Source organism: Astyanax mexicanus, chromosome 1, assembly GCF_023375975.1.
Source record: "Astyanax mexicanus isolate ESR-SI-001 chromosome 1, AstMex3_surface, whole genome shotgun sequence".
Taxonomy (NCBI): Eukaryota; Metazoa; Chordata; class Actinopteri; order Characiformes; family Acestrorhamphidae; genus Astyanax; species Astyanax mexicanus.
The window spans coordinates 41165531-41184656 of record NC_064408.1 but is presented as its reverse complement, the minus strand read 5'-3'; the positions used below and the strand labels follow the sequence as shown (position 1 = coordinate 41184656).

At 36.9% G+C, this 19126-nt stretch overlaps 1 protein-coding gene across 4 annotated transcripts in view; it reads left to right on the top strand.

Annotated features, from left to right (window-relative positions):
• The window catches only part of arhgap18 (Rho GTPase activating protein 18), a 45658-nt gene that overhangs the window by 6418 nt on the left and 20114 nt on the right, over nucleotides 1-19126 (top strand). Inside the window, exon 1 of one of the 4 annotated variants that reach the window (XM_007259682.4) lies at nucleotides 219-517. The exons of 2 other annotated variants lie outside the window; for them this stretch is intronic. In XM_007259682.4, the coding sequence (XP_007259744.3) occupies nucleotides 405-517 (113 nt within the window). In that variant the 5' untranslated portion in view covers nucleotides 219-404. Of the gene's footprint in view, nucleotides 1-218; nucleotides 518-9918; nucleotides 9996-19126 lie in introns of those variants that run through there. One more of the 4 variants, XM_049478854.1, reaches the window with a different exon arrangement.

Genomic DNA, 19126 nt, shown 5'->3' with positions numbered 1-19126 from the left:
GGTTAGTGATGGGAAAGTTGATTCACTCGCAATGAACCGATTCAGTCCATCGACTTTCAAGTTTCGACTTTCAACAAGAACATAGAAGAATGCAGAAATAAATGAGAAAATATTTGAATTGACGTTTATTATGAGTTTTTAACGTTTTGCTGGCATATATGTAGCTGAACGTAACTTTTCGGTCAGTGAGACCAAAAAAAAAAAACTATACGATTCAGTGGAGCCGGTAAATTCGATTCATCAGATGAACGGTTCAGTCTAAAGTCGCTGGCTATCACAGCGTGTGTGTGATGTATGAGTGTATGAGTGTGTGGGTGTGTGAGAGTAAGAGTGTAAGTGAGTGTGTTTGAGAGAGTGTGTATATCTGTGTTCGCTCGGAAAGCTCCAGTAATGCTGTCCGCAGTATGAGCCGCCAGCAGGCCGTGCAGGGCGTCGTTCTGACCGGCTACACGAGCAGCAGCGCCGCCTTCCCCCAGCCTCCAGCCCCCGCACCGCAGCACGGAGCTCCAGCGGCCAGGTGAGAGACTCTAACCCCGGGACCGACCGCTCTCTCTGCGGGCGGACTATGGCTGACAGCCGCCTGGACCAGTAGCGCCACCGTTCGGGGGTCTGTTAGAGCGTTTGCGGTTAGACAGCGGTGATAAATGTCTGGGTTAAAGTCTGCTGGAGTTCTGTAAAGTGGGTTAGACTGCGTTTAAGTTGAGTTTAGTAACTAAAGAGGTGAAACATTGTGGAAAATGCTAATAAAAAAAACTAACTAGTTACATGGAAGTCTTTACTGTAATTCAGTATAATTTCATTAATTAAAAAACTAATGACTGTAGTGTAGTTCACCTTGTTTTACATTTCAGGAATCGCAGAAAAGTGTATTAAAATTAGATTTATTTAGTTGAAAATAAAAAAGCAGTTGCAGTGGTGGAAGAACACAAACCCTGTATTTGAGTTAAAGTACAGGAACCCAAGGTAAAGTTTTACTTAAACCCAGTAAAATTAGAAGTCCTGCTTTTAGACCTCCGCTTCAGTAAAAATAGAAACAAAGTAAAAGTAAAAATACCATGATTTATTTTGGCTCTGGTGGACAATTGTCTTAATTTTTGTAACTCCACTATTTCTATTTTTTTCCTATATAAAATACATTAGTGTCACCCCTAATTAACCAATCTTTTAATAGAATGCCTACTGTAATTAGTCTGGTACTAAAGCTAAATTGTGGCGGTTAAATTTTTTCAGATTAAAAACAACATTTTCATTTTAATACAAACTTCCTTTAAACACAGGCACACAAATGAGTTTTCCTTTCCTACATTACTTTCCTATATTCCATCACTATGTTCCAAATATTTCACACTGCTTTACTGACATTGAACTGTACAATGTTACTCTAAAACTGGACAATTTAAATGTCTAACAGGTCAACACAAGGTCACTGCTTCACAGTTCTTTCTTTTTTATATATATTTTGCTAGCACACATATAAACACCATAACACAAAAACACAATAAAACTATCAAACAGAACAGTGAAACTAATGCTTGAATTGTCACATTGCAAAAACAGGTTCATAATTTCAGAACTTTACTCAACAACATGCATTGCAACAAACTAGTGCTGGACAAAATGGTCAACATTGATATCACAATATATTTCTTAATTTTTGTTGATACAAAATAATTCTGATATCAGTATGAACAGTATATTCTCCACCCTTGGTGTATGTAATCTCATACTGATAGAGCTAGGTGAATTGGAAAAATATTATATCACAATATTTAAAGACATTTTCACAGCACAAATTATTTATTGTTTTGTGACCGACAGAATGAAGTCAGCAGTAGCTGTTTCTGCTATTCAAATACTTTTTCATTCACAATACAGTAATTTTATTTGTTTCATTTTTGCTGCACGTCCTCCAATTAAATAGGACTTTTTTTAAACTCTTTAATGAAATTTACACTTGGGTCTGTGTAATGCTAGCACTGATGATCTCCTCATTATTTGTATTAAAGCATATTTCAATAAGGTAAAAACACAAAGTATTGATATATTGTCCAGCTCAGTACAACAAACATTGCAAAACATTGTGTCTCAGTCCATGAGAGAACTGAGAATATAGAAGAGACAATTCTCGGTTTTAGACGAGAGCTTAGTATTCTGCTGCCACAAAAGGATTCCTGCAGACTCTCAAAGATGTTTCCTATCTTTGCTCTAGTATCAGGTCCAAAGCCATATTCAGGGTGTTACATTAGTAGTAGCCATAACTTGCAAATCTCCATGTCTCAGTAGAAATCACTGTAATTGGTCAGTGAATAGAACTGATTAGTGTTCTTGGTGAACCATTACTACAGTCTATAACTGCACATATCATATTGCTAACAATTTAATCAGCTACTGGTTTACTAACACTGAACACACTGATGCAAAAGACTGGAATGGCTTGTTTCACCTCCACAGCCACTAACTTTAAACCACAAATAAAACAATTCACTTAATTACCACAGAAACAAGTGGACTTAAAGATATTTAAGACTTTAAATATTATTAATATTTTTTTTTTTTGAAAAACAAAAAAAGGTTGAGAAAATCTGTTAAAAAGAGTTACACCGACAAACACGCATCTAACAGGTAAATACATGATTTTGGGTAAATTCCTCTTTTAAGTAAATGTTATGGAGCTTCTTATTCCATCCAGCATCAAGCAGCACAGGAATTGCAGTGTGTTAAACTCCTTTTGGTGTAAAATAAAACTCTTAAGCCTAAAGTGAGACGGATAGGCTAAACAAAAGTAAAGCTGCCGGAAGCCACCTTTGGGCCTAAATATAAACCCATAATAAGGGGTAACTACAGTATAATCAGTAAGCTATTAAAAGACTGAGTAGGTTTAGTAGCACCACTATGAGAGATTTCCGATGGATGTGACTAGAATAGTCCTGAAAACTAGAATAGACCAAGTGTGTGGCCTTTTGTTAATCTAGAACTGGACCAGACCAACAACTGTCTGATGATTCTAGAATGTGAGCAGTCCAACTGTGTAGGCAATCTAGAAGCAATAAAACATAATACATTTTTACTTGTTCTGTCTGTTAAATTAACTAAATAATCAGTAATTATGTATAAAATGTAGAGGATGTGACTTATTTTGTCGAGGGCTGTCCAAACTACTGCACACTGATGTTATATCAGTAAACACTTACAATAAAAGTACTGATATATTACGTGGCAATATCATGGAAATGAAGCAGATAGATTTTATGCCAGTTGAATGTATATTTATATCAGTTCTCTGAAGATTGGAAGCAATAGCAAATAAATGAATGTCAGTCTACCTATCTCTCTCTTTCTCTCTCCCACTGTGTGCATGTCCACCCTGTTGTTTTTCTCTTATACTGTAAACACAATAGAGCCTATTATTCTCTCTCCTCCCTGCTGCTGAGTCTCACTGAGCCACCAGAACAGTAGTGCAGACGCCCGGCGGGTTCTGAAATCGGATGCTGTTGTTGTTCTGAATGTGTGTATGTGTGAGTGTGCGTGTAACTTCGTGCCCTGTGTGCGCAGGCGCTCCAGTGAGAGCACAGGTGTCGTCCTGCTCAAACAGCAGCTGCAGAAGCGGCCTGAGGAGGTCACAGGCCAGCTGGATGACATCACGCAGAGCTGCTTAGGATACGTGCTGTAAATAGACTGTGTTTGAGTGTGTGTAGCATTGTGGGGTCTGTACAGTGAATGCTGCCTGAGATGCACTGCATGGAAGTGTGTGTATGTCTTTCTGGCTAGTCCTAAAACGGTCCCACTGTCTGCCAGTTTAAGGCCTAGAACAGGGCATCTATCTGGTCCTCTACAGTCCTCTACTACTCTAGATTTAGCACAGTTGAACTTGTCCATCTTCTGTTAGAGTCATTCCAAGACAAGTACAGTTTATCTGTGTGGTCGTTCTATATCTGTTCCAGTCCAGTTTTGTTGCCATTTAGTACAAGAACAGTTAAACTGTCTGGTAATTCTAGAATTAGAACAGTCCAAAGATCTGTCCATTTTAGAATTAGAACAGAACCATGTTCTTTTCATCCTAGAACTACAACAGTTTGACTGTCTGGCCATACTAAAACTAAAACACTTTAACTGTCTGCAATTTTAGAATTAGAACAGTTCAGCTGTCTGCCATTCTAGAATGAGAACCATACCATATTCTTGTCATCCTAGAACTAGAACAGTTTGACTGTCTAGCCATACTAAAACTAAAACACTTCAACTGTCTGCAATTCTAGAACTAGAACAGTTCAACTGTCTGGTAGAAAGGCCTGGCCATTCTAGTATCAGATCAGAACCATATTTTTGTCAGTTTGACTGTCTGGTAATTCTAGAATTAAAACTGCTCAGCTGTCGGCCATTCTAGAACAGTACCATATTTTTGTAATCCTAGAACTTGTACTCAACTGTCTGCAAATCTAGAACTAGAACAGCCCAACTGTCTGGTAATACTAAAATTAGAACAGTTCAGTTGGCTGTCGTTCTAAAATGAGAACAGTACCATATTCTTGCCATCGTTCAACTAGAACAGTTTGACTGTCTGGCCATACAAGAACTAAAATAGTTCAGCTGTCTGCCATTCTAGAATTAGAACACTAATATATTCATATAATTCTCATTCTAGAATTAGTACACTAGAACTAAAACAGTCCATCTACGTGGCTACTTCAGAATTAGCACATCTTCTATAAGAGCCAAAGCTGATACACTCCAGTTTTGTTGCCATTTAGAACAAGAACAGTCCAACTGTATGGTCATTTTACAACTAGAACAGTCAGACTATCTGGCAATTCTAAAACTAGAACAGCCCATCTCTCTGGTCATTTTAGAACTAGAACAGTCACACTATGTGGCAATTCTAGAACTAGAACCGTCCAAAGGTCTGGCCATCCTAGAATTAGAACAAAAAACATATTCTTGTCATCCTAGAACTAGAACAATTTGACTGTCTGGCCATACGAGAACTAAAATAGTTCAGCTGTCTGCCTTTCTAGAACTAGAACACTGATATATTAATTTAGTTCTCATTTTATAATTAGTACACTAGAACTAAAACAGTCCATCTGCCTGGCTGCTTTAGAATTAACACATCTTCTATAAGAGCCAGAGCTGATATAGACCAGTTTTGTTACCATTTAGAACAAGAACAGTCCAACTGTATGGTCATTTTAGAACTAAAACAGTCAGACTATCTGGCAATTCTAGAACTAGAACCGTCCAAAGGTCTGGCCATTCTAAAATTAGAACAGAACCATATTCTTGTCATCCTAGAACTAGACTGTCTGGTAATTCTAGAAATAGAACAATTCAGACATTCTAGAATGGGGAAAAAGTACTATATTCATGTCATCCTAGAACTAGAACAGTTTGACTGTCTGGCCATACTAGAACTAAAATAATTCAGCTGTCTGTCTTTCTAGAACTAGTATTAATATATTCTAATATATTCCCATAAAACTCATTCTAGAATTAGTACACTAGAACAAAAACAGTTAATCTAACTGGCTACTTTAGAATTAGCACATCTTCTATAAGAGCCAGAGCTGATACAGTTTTGTTACCATTTAGAACAAGAACAGTCCAACTGTATAGTCATTCTAAAACTAGAACAGTCCATCTCTCTGGTCATTTTAGAACTAGAACAGTCAGAGTATGTGGCAATTCTAGAACTAGAACCGTCAAAAGGTCTGGCCATTCTAGAATTAGAGCAAAACCATACTCTTGTCATCCTAGAACTAGACTAGGTAATTCTAAAAATAGAACAATTCAGCTGTCTGCCATTCTAGAATGAAAAAGTACATTTTTCATGTCATCCTAGAACTTGAACAGTTTGACTGTCTGGCCATACTAGAACTAAAACAGTTCAGCTGTCTGCCATTCTAGAACTAGAACAGTAATGTATCCCTATTATTCTTATCCTAGAACTAGAACATCTTCCATAGAGTTGATGCTCCTACTCATGGTGACTTACATGTGAATTATGTTGCACAGGTATTCTAGTTTAGTGATAGAAGTCTTGCTTGTGGAGTCTTGTTGGTGTAGAATGATGTGCATGCCTTGCTTGGGAAACAAACTCTAGTTTGCTAGGTGTTTGGAAATAGCGGTGTTCTTACCCACTACTGTACACCAATGCCATCTGCTTTTGAGGAAATTAGTGTATTATTAACCAGACTCAGCCATTAGCAATGTCCCCTTTGTGTAGGTCTTGTCCTGCATTAGTTCAATGACTATATAAATATCATGCCTGACTTGATGTACTTGACAGTATTCTGATTTTCACAGCTTTTCAGATCCTTTTTTAACATCCTTATTTTTATATTTCATCCACATGCCTGTACAGACACTCACGTCTCTCACGGGACTGAGTCACAATATTGTTTGTCTTTTAAGAAAGACCATAAAATCTGTCCAGAAATGCAGAGTGGATAAGTCTAAACTGACCACTGCCTGCTTATATCAGCAGAAAATGCTGGATAAGAAGAACAGAAGTGGACGATCTAGTCTTGTAATTCAATCTTATGGTAGCATGTTATGTTAACTGTGTCGCTTCCTGTGGAGTACTTACTAGTGTTTTAGTAGTTTAAGTACAGTAGCCTAATTTTTGATATGTTAATATTTTTTCTTAATTCAAATGCAGAGAAATTTTTCATAATACTAGGACTTACAATAACCTTCCACTTGCTAGCTTAAAACTCTGGAAGAAAGCATGGGGATGTTGTGTGATTTTGTTATTGTCTATTTACATCATTTTGCTGGAAAAAAATGGGGAAAAAAATCCTGCAGAATAGGTTTCACTAGGTACATTCAATCTTTGATTTGAACTGAGTGTATAATTGACCAGGCGTAGCTGTTAGCAGTGCACACTAGGAGGACATGTGCACACACACACACACAAACGTTGTAAACATATAGACGGCTCAACCACACAGAATCAACACTCGTTATCGTTGTTTAGGGTTTTATCAGTTTTCCATTGACACAGGCTGTGGTCTCCTTTCTGTCGGCCCTATTGTGGTGTTATAAATGCCCTCCTACAACAGAGTGAGACGGGGATAACTGATGCCTTTTACACCAGGGTCATTTCAAAGTTTCAGGGTGGTCAGGTCAAAGCGTAACAGCAAATTCTTTATGTTACTATAATATAATTCATGTTAGAAATGGGAGATAGGACCTTAAAACTATATCATGATTAATTGAAGATTTTAGCTTGATTCCAATTTTTCTTCTATGATGGGGCAGGGCCATGTGACTACATTACACACGCAGCATTTTTTAAAAAGGGTACAGTGTGTGATGGCACACACAAAGGAAAGTATCAAAGGACCATTATAGATTATATTTTTTTAGTAGTAAATGAGAAAATGATCAGGATGTATTATCAGATAGTAAAGCACTGGCGGCTCTTGTCAGCAGCACATCAGCCAGTATGTTCGTTTTTGGAATGTGCAGTTTGTCCTGGGTATGTGTTAACTTCACCCCCAAGGTTGCCAGTACTCAACAGCAAGAGAGCGATGCTGCAGCATGGAAGCTAGCAAGCGGGCAGGTTCATTTACAGAGTATGTTTGGATGTTTCTTGCCATGGTAGAAGATAGTGAGCTTTGTCTTGCATTCAGCCTCCTCAGCTTGGCAACCTGAGTGAGCTTCACGTCTGGGGAGGGATGGGCGGAGCAGACAACTCTCGTGTGGTTTAGACATTGGACTGCTGTTGCTGTTTCACATTCTCACTCTCATTTCCTACTGAATGCTCCTTTAACAGAATGTTTTGATATATTTACCCAAAAAAGACATTCTGAACATCAGTTTTGGTTGAAATCTAATAAATTGCCAATTAAATAATTGCAGTATGGACAAAATATATATTGCAATACATGTTTTAATGTTGGTCAGTACAGTGTAAATCTGATATTGATAAGAACAGAAAAAGGCACAAAAAATCTTGCCAGTTCATGAACTGCACTCTGTAATAAACAGTGACAAATGCTCTAAATAATGTATACTGAAATGGATGATGTGTTTAATTATTGAAACAGTTTACATCACAATATTTTGATATTTAATTATTGTCCAGCTCTACCCAAGCCCTAATTCATAGTACATGTAGTACTATTTACTTGACTCTGTCCCCTAACAAAACCAACTCTTACATAAGCTCAGTCATCACAGGTGGTCACATGAACAGGCAGCAAATGTAGTTAATTATGTTACCCTCTCTGTAATTGTTGTCTTTAGGGAGGATGTTAGAGCTCAGATGTGAAGAGTGAGGTTAATTAGCTTTGCAGTAAATTGTTTGCCTCCAGGAGGGATGGAAAAAGCCCAGAGGTGAGGAGGAAATTCTTTCCAATGTAAACACGCCGAGCATGCCCAAACATGTCTGATTTTATCCAGGAAAATATGTGATAAAGTTTATCTTCAGACTTTCCACACCTGGATAGATAGATAGATTCTGAACAAAAAGCATATCTTGGGTCATTCAGCTGTAAAGGCTTGTCTTTTCTTGTACCTGGTTTTGCTTTCAGTGGAAATTTTGGTTTTGTAAATGAAAATTCTTTTTAGGGTTTTGGGGCTAATACAGGCCTAGCCTTAGATTGACCTGCTAGTGACTGAATTAGCTCTCTCTCTCTCTCACCCTTTCACCCTTAATTCCTCTCTCCTGTACTACAAAGAATTAACCTCTAGCAAAACATTTGCTAAATTTACAAAATTCGAATTAAATTGTTGTATTTATAGACGATTTTAAATTACCACGGCATTTTAGGGCCATACAAAACAAATAAAAACAGTTCACTTTGAGAATAAAGACGTAATATTACGAGATTAAAGTCGTAATATTACGAGAATAAAGTCGTAGTATTTTAAGGGAAATGTGGTTCTAACTGCATGGGTTGTCGTTTAAGAGCGGAGCACTGAAAAGGGCATTTTCCGCTCATTATCTGTTACAGGGCTAATCGCCATTTATCTATTTATTATCTACATTTATAACCTGCAGATTATTAATGTAGTGTTACAGTTAGATAATACAGTGTCCAGATTTTCCCATGGTGGCATAGCCGAGCCTTCAGCACCCCTGCCGCGATAATCAGTAATACAGTAAATTCCAGTCATTAATAAAGGAAATAAACATGTTACTGATGCAGGATGACTGTGTATTATAAACTATATCTAGATCAAATATACTGTGTGAAGTATTCGTGATATGCACTTCAATTATCTCAACAATGTGGAATTGTGTTTATTAATTTCTTATTTTCAACAAAAATATAATGTAAAGAAGTACAATTTTATAAATATACAATTATAATAGGTCCAACTGTACATACTTGACATAGCAACCAGTTGTTTATACATCTTCTTCCTATGCTATGCTAAAGATGTGTGATGCACTGGAAATATGTTGTGCATTTTTTCAAACCTAGATGAAGACAACATCAGTTTCAGCATGCGAAATCATGTGCTCGTGTGATGTACTGCATGGGGATGTGTTTTGGTTGTTTAATGTGTTTTGGAGAGAAAAAGCTGTTGGCATTGTTATAATGAGACTCGTATGCATCTCAGACTCTAAATGATTAGATTTGTATCTGTTATAAATGTCTCTCATTAATTTACACTTTCATTTTTATGTTGTTTGGCCCTAATATAATCTTTATATAATTCTGCCCCCAGCATACTGCTTTATAGAACAATAAAACCAGTGTAATATTTCATCACTCCATTCCAATTGTTAACATGGCAACGAGTGCAGAGAAAACATCTAAGAGCTAAGAGAGAGACCTGTTGATCTTTCCTGTTGATTACGGAGATGGACAGAGGCTGGTGAATCAACCTCTTGACCACTTCCCTTTACACCGCTTGTAAGGAACTGAAATTACTTGTTAGGCACAGACACTAGAACAGCATGCACATATAGAAACGCTTCAGAGAACTGTGTGCGGATCTCTGCTATTTTCTTGTGAATTAATTATTCATAGAGACTATATGAGGTAAGTTTATAGCATTTCTTCTTTGTATTTGATGTTCCTTAACAAGAATAACTCCATTTAGCTCCATAGCGAAGTATTCAGTGAACCATAATTAAACATTAGGGATTTTTTTCTCTGTGTTTCCAGAGTGCTTTAAGTTTCTGCTGTGCTCAGTGCAGTGTGTAAGGGCAATTTTGTTTCAACTGCGATGGCATGAAACCCTGACACTAGAATAACTGAATGGGAATTAGCTTAGTAGGTCTGGATGCAGTAGGTCTGAGACAATGTTTAAAGGTCTGTCCATCTCACAGACTCACATGTGAATTCCTCCATTTAGATTTTAGTTGCTGCAGCAACAACAGAGGCCTCTTGCTCCTTTGACACATGCACTTTGACCCAGTTTACACCTGGTTTCTTAATGCATCTTAAGTATCAGGATTATCTGTTTAAGGCCAAGCCACATAAAAATACAGGTGAATATTATAATATTTTTCCCCACACACAGCAGTCGGATTTTTTGCTGACAAACCAAAGACCAGTGATGGCATAGTTACCTCGAAAAAGTAATCTGATTACTGATTACCCCTTTAAAAGTAACTTAGTTACTGGACTACTTGATTTTAAAAGTAACTAAGTTGGATTACAAATTACTTTGTTACTTGCTTTTTTAGTTTCTGAAAACGACAAGAAACTTGTTTTATTGCCATTACTGTTATGATTAATGTTGTTGTTATAAAAGAGGAAATGCACACTTTATTAGAATTAATTTATATTTATATTAATAAGTACTACCATTTAAATATTAGGTAGGCCAGGTAGGTTGGATTTTTTTATATTATATGATATAATTAACTCTTTTATATAAATAACACACAGTACTCAGTAATTTAGAATATATTCTTATAGTAAGCTGGCTGTTATCCATAGCTGTTATCCTAGCTCATATCCATGCAGTTTAATGCTATAATATCGGAGGAATTTCTGCTTTTATTCCTTTTATAAGAGCAACACTGCAAGATCTGCTGTAATTCGCTGTGCTGCAGGTGGACACTGTGCGATTTGGCTCATCTTTAGTGCCTTTAATTCCAGCTAGAGAACAGGCGTCTCAATTCCTTTCTGTGTTGTATATGTTTGTGGCTCTGCATGGTATTACATGTTTGTTGTCATCATGCTGAAAACATTCTAGAATCAGCTATAGAAACTGCTTTATCTGCTCTAACATTGTAGAGTTCACTCTCCCACTAAATCAAGAAATAGCAAAGTCTGCATTAAACCATTCATTCATTTGTTCTGGAGCTTGCACATCCCAAATGTCTTTCTGGAGTAGCAGCGTATCATCTCAATTTAAATATAGCAGATAAAGTACGCCTGCTTCTTTGTTCTAGAGCATAGTCCAACTCTCTGGCCATTGTATAACTAAAAGAGTGTGACTTCCGAATGGTTCATATGTCAACTGGTTTACTATTCGCTACAGAATATTTTCTATATAGTGAGATGATTGGAAGATGGCCATCACTGTTAAATAACAAACATTTCCAAAATGCTGTGACTATATAAAACTTTTGATGTAGAGCATTACAAATAAATGCAGTAAAATAAATGCAATATAAAAATCTAAATACAGATTTATAGATAGATTTACAAATATTTTAGTGAAATAGTCATTAGAGTGTTAGAGTGTCATTAGACACTCTAACAGAGTGCAGTAAATACGTCCTCAGAGTTTGGCTTAAAATAATGTTCTCATCAAAACATTTGTGCAGGTCTCTTCTGTAATGTTCTGCTTTTGCTTTTTATACTTAGCATTGTTGTGTTCTGATGCTCACTGTATGGGTAGAGTGATGGACTCTTAAAAGGGATATCCAGTTAATGCGTTAAAAGTCTTGACACCCAATATCAATTTTCCCAGGTATCTCCTATTCTTAGAACCCAACATTTCTGAATATAGTTGTACTAAAGTTTTAGTTATGACACTATAGTTGATTACTTTAGGGTATTCTAATTCAAATGTAAATTCTTTAAAGTGGCTTTGGTTTCCTAGACAAAAATGTATTTGTTTCTCCTCAGACTGATGACAGTGTGTGCAGTGCAGCATAGTTAGTATAGTATGATTTTTGGTGTCCAGTTTAAATATGGCAGTCTATGTAATGCTGTGGACAGTGTCCAAGGTTGAAACTCGCAGAAATGCAAAATAAATGCACAGTGAACTACAGTGCAGACCTCCCACCTCATAACATGGCATATGCTAATGTGTAAGCCTCTATTTGCAAGCTACAAACAAAGAGCTGTTTAGTCGAGTTCTGGAACACACATTTATTACTGTGTTATGGTAATTACATCCAGTCTGATAATAAGAATGAGTAGTTTTTATTCTTTTCTACATATATGGTGTGTTAAAGTTACCTGCCTTAAACTGAATTAGCAAATGCAGGCAGCTGGGACACATGGGATTGATGGGACACTTTGTTCTTTTTGTCCTTTTCTGTGCTGATGTAAAGAAACCTCACCCTGTTACTTCTCTTTCCGTCTCACTCTCTCACTGTCTTTTTTTTCCTCTTCTTTTCCCTTGTTCTTGTGAGGGGCTCTGTCTTTTTTTCCCTCTTTGTAAGTGCTGTCTGACCTTTACAGTGTTACCAAGCTTTACAGCAGAGTGTGCTAATCCCCTGCAGTGGTCATTCTTTCATTACAGGACATTTCTTTCTCAAATATAGATTATAAAGCAAAATTAACTGTTAATTTTTTCGTCTGGAAAGTTGTGGTCTGGTTAAAGTGAATGTCTGGATTTGGAGCTTATGCTAAAAAGTTACCAGTTAAAGTAAAAAGAGGGCTGTTGTTAGCCTGTGTGTCAAAGCTGCTGAGGAGAACGAAGGTGAATAAAGAACATACACACTTACAAACTTGCACACACACACACATTCCTGCCATCCTCTGTGTTTACTGACGCAGTTTTAAGCTCCTTTTATTTGCCCGCTTACCAAAAGCAAATGTCTTAATGGCTCACCTTTAGCCAAAGTCAAGCAGAGGGATTTGTATAAACACAGCCGAGATTTTAGCAGCACACCTGCTCCTGCCTGATGCAGTCAGTTAGCCCGAGGCTAAACTACATTAATAAAGCATTAATATAAGATTTGTTGTATTTTCAAAGATTATTATCCATAACCAACCATTTAAGCAGCAAAGTAGTTCAATGAAAGATCAGTTATGTTCATCTGAATATTCACCAAACTGTTCCTTTAAGATTTTAATATCAGTATTGTTTCATCCCTGACTTAAACATTACACCATAATACGCCATTGCAGCTCCTCACAACTGCTTCCAATATCTTAGTAAGAGACAGACAGCTGTGTTTGGAAGAAAAATAGAATAAGAAAGGGAGCATTTCATTCCATTTGTTTGTGTGTTCTGAAATCTCTGCTGCTTTTTTACCAGCATAGACTTGAGATTTATTTTAGCCACAAGAGTAGTATTGGTAGTGTTAGTAGCATTAGTTGGTGCAGTAGTAGTAGTAATATTGTCATACTTCCTGTCTTTACCAACTTGTTTCACTACACTTCCCATGATCCTACTCTTGTCGAGGACTCCTATCACATTACACACTATCCAGTTATATAATGTTCACTTGTTCCTTATCACATAAGTAGTGATTTGTTTAGAATGTTTGGAGTAGTGTTGGGTGGTATACCGCTTCATACAAAATACCGGATGAGAAATTAGAATCAGTATGCATCTTTCTGTGGAGCACTGTGTAGAATAGCAAAAGAAGCATACAACCCGCTAGCCAGTCAACATAACAAGCTAACACAATGAAAGCTCAGCTCTGGAGTCAAAAGCTAGTCTAGCTCTGTCCTGCCTGGAGAAACATGAGAACAGCACTTTATCTTAGGAGCTTCTGCTGCTGTTTCTCACCGTAGAGTGTTCTTTTCAGAGTAAAATAAGTATATATAAGATAAGTAATTATAGCCTTTATAATAATATTAATACTGTAGCTTGGACAATATAATTACACACTGAACTGAATGTATTTGTCATCTAGACAACCAAGGGAATTGTGGCTAATTTTAATACCTCTAAAGGCTTTAAAACAAAACTATTGTAAATTGATATTAAACTTGTGCAATAGAGCTTTTGAGAAATATCTATTTAAATACTTAAACATTCAGTATTTTAATTATGTTATGTATAGTGTTTACGGAACTATTTAAAAAAATGTTTTGTGGGACAAAGTAAACCAATAGTAATCAAAGCCTTAATTTAAACCCTAAATGTTTTATATTATATATACTCCTAACAGTACAGCAAGTCACAAACCTTTAAAAGCCCATTTTAAATTTATTATAACAATAAAGAAAATACCTTGATAAACCCTCTGGTTATGAAACTGGTCTGTTCTGGTTTTCTTCTTTGTGAACACTTGCTCTATTACCCTTGTGTTTCCCTTTTTTCTTAAAGTAGTTCTACAAGTAGTTAATAGTGGTAGGGTTAGCACACTCAAGAAAAAGTCTTCTTAAAAGAGTACATATTATTTAAAATTCACTTTTTGTATTTCTACTTTGGTCTTGACTTCCCCTATTGCCACTCCAAGTACAAAAACAAACAAACAAAAAAAAAAAAACATCCATCCGTTTTCTGTAAATCATTTAAAAGATTTTGGTGTCAGGAATCGTATGCTTTTATTTGCCGTTTGGATGGCTCTCTTATTCTGATATCAGAATAAGGAAATTTGCATAGAACCACGCTGGCACCATCCCTTACCTGCCAACTCACAGATTAGCTGAATATCCATTGTTTTGGTCTGCTGGCTTTACAAACACCACGCATAAGATGCCGAGTGCAGGCAAAGGAAAGTCACACATGATGTGGCCAGCAACAGCTTATTTGCATAAAAGTGACAGAGGGACTGATAGGGACTGAAACTGGCAAGAATATAGCAGGTGAGATCTGTTTGTGTGAGAGTGATTTTTTTGTGCAAAGAACTTCATATGTTCATGTTTTGTATAGCTCATAGTGCTATTCTAACTTATTCAAAAAGAGGTATAATATGTCCCCTTTAAGAATAATTTTATGAGGGCATTGGTTCCCCCTAAGATCCTGATATCTGCCTCTCAGTTCACTCAGCTCGACATTTTGCTCATTTTAGATCCAAAAAGCACATGAATACGATGTGAGGAGTTCACTTTGTCAGTTCTGTAATGCCTTAGATCACCCAGCCAGAGGCTGTAAGAAAAGGTGCTGAGCTTTCAGCCTTATTTTTATTCCTCCAAGAAAAAGGGGGGCTCACTGCCCACCAGGGACGCTGTCTCCCTGGACGACTGGACCGTCCACCCCCTTCTCCCCACCTCCTTGGGTCAGACTAACAATAGGCTATTTATTTTAAACAACACTGCTGCTCTTTCTACTGTGGGGACCTTTCGCCTTTGGCTTGGAGAGCAGCAGGGAGTGGGTGGGGTAAAAAAAAAAATAACCCTAAGGGATACAGGCATATCTCAATGTTCAAGTGTGTGCTGCATGAGTAAAAGGTAATTACAGTTACAATAGGACAAGGTGAGAAAACTAACAGTACACCCAGAATAGAACAGAATCATTTAAATTAATTGTTTTTATCCAAAAACTTTGTAGTATTTTGTTCTAATTTTACTTTTGATCAAAAGCTATCTATATTGATCAGCTATAACATTAAAACCACTGATGGGCAAAATGAATACCAATGATTTTCTAGAAAGTAAGTTCTTGAAGTTATTTTGTTTAAAGCAGGAATAGCAGAGCAGGTCTAAATGATGAGGTCTTCTGCCGGTGTGCAGGGGTCAGTACCTACTAAAAGTACTTCAGGTAGGAATAACTGTAGAAGTCATGGGCACCCAACTTTTATTGGTGTGATTTGTTTAGGTCTTATTCCACAACTTACAAGTCTTGAAGGCTGTACAGTAACCTTGCTGTCAGATACCACAGAACACCTTCAGAGAGGTCTTGTACAGTTCATGTCTGACTCAGCAGCTCAATTCTGTTTTACTGATATGATTCTGTAGTTCTTAAATTGTGGTATATGTACCGCTGCTGGTAGTCAAATCATCCCAAAGGAGTAAGCCAGATAACCTCAGAAAATGTGATGTCTTCATTAAAATATTAAGGAGTGAATCCACAGATTTTCAGCTGTAATTACCATATAACATTTGTTTTGTGTTTGTTTACTTCTTATTAAGACCCAATATGTAAGCACATACCTCAGTTATTCACTTTTATACCTACAGTTTAACTATCAGGTTAACTATCAACATCAGTTATATAAGCCCTGTGGTTAGCTTGTCAGCGGTTAGACTGTCAGTGGTTAGCCTGTTAGCGGTTAGCCAGTTTGCAGCTAGTATGTCAGCGGTTAGACTGTCAGCGGTTAGCCTGTTAGCGGTTAGCCAGTTTGCAGCTAGTATGTCAGCCTTTAGACTGTCAGCGGTTAGCCTGTTAGCGGTTAGCCAGTTTGCAGCTAGTATGTCAGCGGTTAGACTGTCAGCGGTTAGACTGTCAGTGGTTAGCCTGTTAGCAGTTAGCCAGTTTGCAGCTGGCCAGTTAGCAATTAGTTTGTTACCAGCTAGTGTGTCAGTTGTTAGATTGTCAATACTCCTGTTAACAACTATGTCAGTTGTTAGCATGTTAAAATCTACCCAATTAGCAGTTAGGCTGTTAGCGATTAGCCTGTTATCGGCTAGTGTGTGTCAGGAGCTAGCCTGTTAGTGGCTAGTGTATCAGTGGTTAGCCTGTCAGCAGTTAGGCTGTCAGTGGTTAGCCTGTCAGCAGTTAGGCTGTCAGTGGTTAGCCTGTTAGTTAATGCTCTCTAGACCTTTCTGAAGACTCTCTCTCTTTTTTTATCACCAGTACTTTGGTTAAGTTAGTGAGAGTTGTCTGATACTGATCTGTACTAGAATCTAGCTTAGCAAGTCAGCTACAGAACCAACACCACAGAAAAAAACTCAATTTTCTGCGCTCTGTCGGTTCAGTCGCTCTATTATTCTCATCTAAACATTATTTTTCAGTTTGAAAATTACCCGAAGTTAGAAGGTATTGTAGCCACATGAATGCAGGACTTGCTCAGTTTACACTAATCCCTGCCCCCTCAATAACATATATTGCGGTAATGTTTTGATTGAAATTGTACTAATGTTTTAACGTTATATAAATACCTGATTTGTGTATGTCAGTTTCTAAAAGCTGGATATAATTTATTTTGCCATGTAAAAAGGAATGTATATCTGTTTATTTGTATGTATCTCTTCATGTGCTCTCTTAATGGGTCATTTAAAATCAGGTTTATCATGCAAATCTGAATGAAACTGCCAGGTCATGTAAAAGCCATTCTAGAGCCTTGGTGCCAAGTCATAAAAGAGATTAGTCTGTTTTTAGGTCAAATGAAAGAGGTTTAATCCTGCACACTTTTTGTAGTTGGCCATAAAGTGATTTAGATCTCCCAAGTCTCCCAAAAAGCTGTGATGTTCTTCGGGAACTTCAGCTTTTACTTTCGTTTAGCTCCTAAGACTGCTGGGTGCCCTGTTCATTTAAATCAAGTTGTTGTCTTGTAGAAGCCACTAGTAGAAGTGCCAGTTATTGGCAGAGATGATAAGCATGCTGTAATTTTAGTTGACTAATCTTTCTGTTTTAAACAAAAAAACTCAAATCCAAAGGTGATGTAATGGATTATGTAATTGTACTGTTATCGGGGAAACAATAGTAATAAATAGGGATTCAGCATTAACAGGTTGACAGGGTTGTGTGCTGTGTTGGGTTTTGTGGACTGCAGTTGGAGAATCTTTAGTTTCTAGCTGGTGGTGACTCAGAGTCAGCAGCACAAACACAGCAGTGATGATAAGCTTCTCCTTCATTAAAGCTGATATGTGAAATTTGTCAGGCTGTTCGGATGACTCAGGACTAGTCACAGGGTGGCTGTATGTTTGGTCCACTCATGAAGCTTTGGGTGACAGACTGTGGTTAAAGTGTCAAAAGTTATCTGTGTAATGTGTTGCACAGAAGTGCAAAAAAAAAAAAAACCTGTAACCTTACTGTACACTACATGTGTAGTGTGTGTTCTTTACTGTGCAAAAAATGTTTTTTTTTATATATGTTTTTTTACAGAAAGATAAGTATGGTGTAAGATAAGTATGTTGTTTTACAGTACAAGCTTGTGAAATAAATTGTTTTAGAATATATCATTTTTTAAAGATAAAAATAATAAAATGTATTTTATTGACAGTACAGGAAACTACTTTTAAGTTGTTTTGCAGTTCAAAAAGTATGTAAAATTATTTTACAGTACAAAAACTGTTAAAGTGAAAACAACGTTTTTACATATTTTAAGTGCGTTAAAGTTTTTACGGTACAAAAATTATGAACAAATAGTTTTTCACAATGGCAAGTATGTTAACTATTTTGCAGTACAAATATAATAAAAAGTTTGTACAGTAAGCAAAAGGTGCATTCCCATTTTTTATCCTTTATTTTTGCCATTTCAGCTCTTTAGGTCCAGTCAAAAACCGGTAATTGTAAAAATAAAGTATAAACAATTTGCAGTAAACTGCCAGGGCAGGGAAATGGATTTAAAAAATGTCAATTTACAAAGCCTTTGTCTGTAGTAAGCAGTATTCAAACAGATTGTGTTACAACACACACTCTAATGCAGCTTTTACAAACTTACACACAACACATTCACACACTTCATCATAACTAGAAAAAGACACAGAAAGACAGATAACTCTGTAACTAATAAAAGTGAGTCTTTTCCTACACCTTCAAGAGACTCTTGGAAACTGGAGAAAACTGCTACAGGAAGAGGTCTGGCTGACCCACATGTTACCACATTTAGCTTAGCTTAACATTGATCTAGGTCTCAGTTTCAGCAGTGAAGAGAAGAATTAGAGGTGCAGGTGAGGTGCAGGAATAAAGTCACTGCTGAGATGAGAATATAAAAAAAGCAGCTTGTTTGGGCCATACATCACTGCTACTGGTGTTCTAAAACTTTTGACCGCTACTGTATGTGCAAAAGTGGTCCATAAAAGAAAAAATGTGCTGAATTTATGTTTACACTGAAACATGTCCGAAAAATAGCCCTAACTGTACCATCCATGCACAAATGTTATATGTACGACACAAAAAAGTGATATTTATTGTACAAACA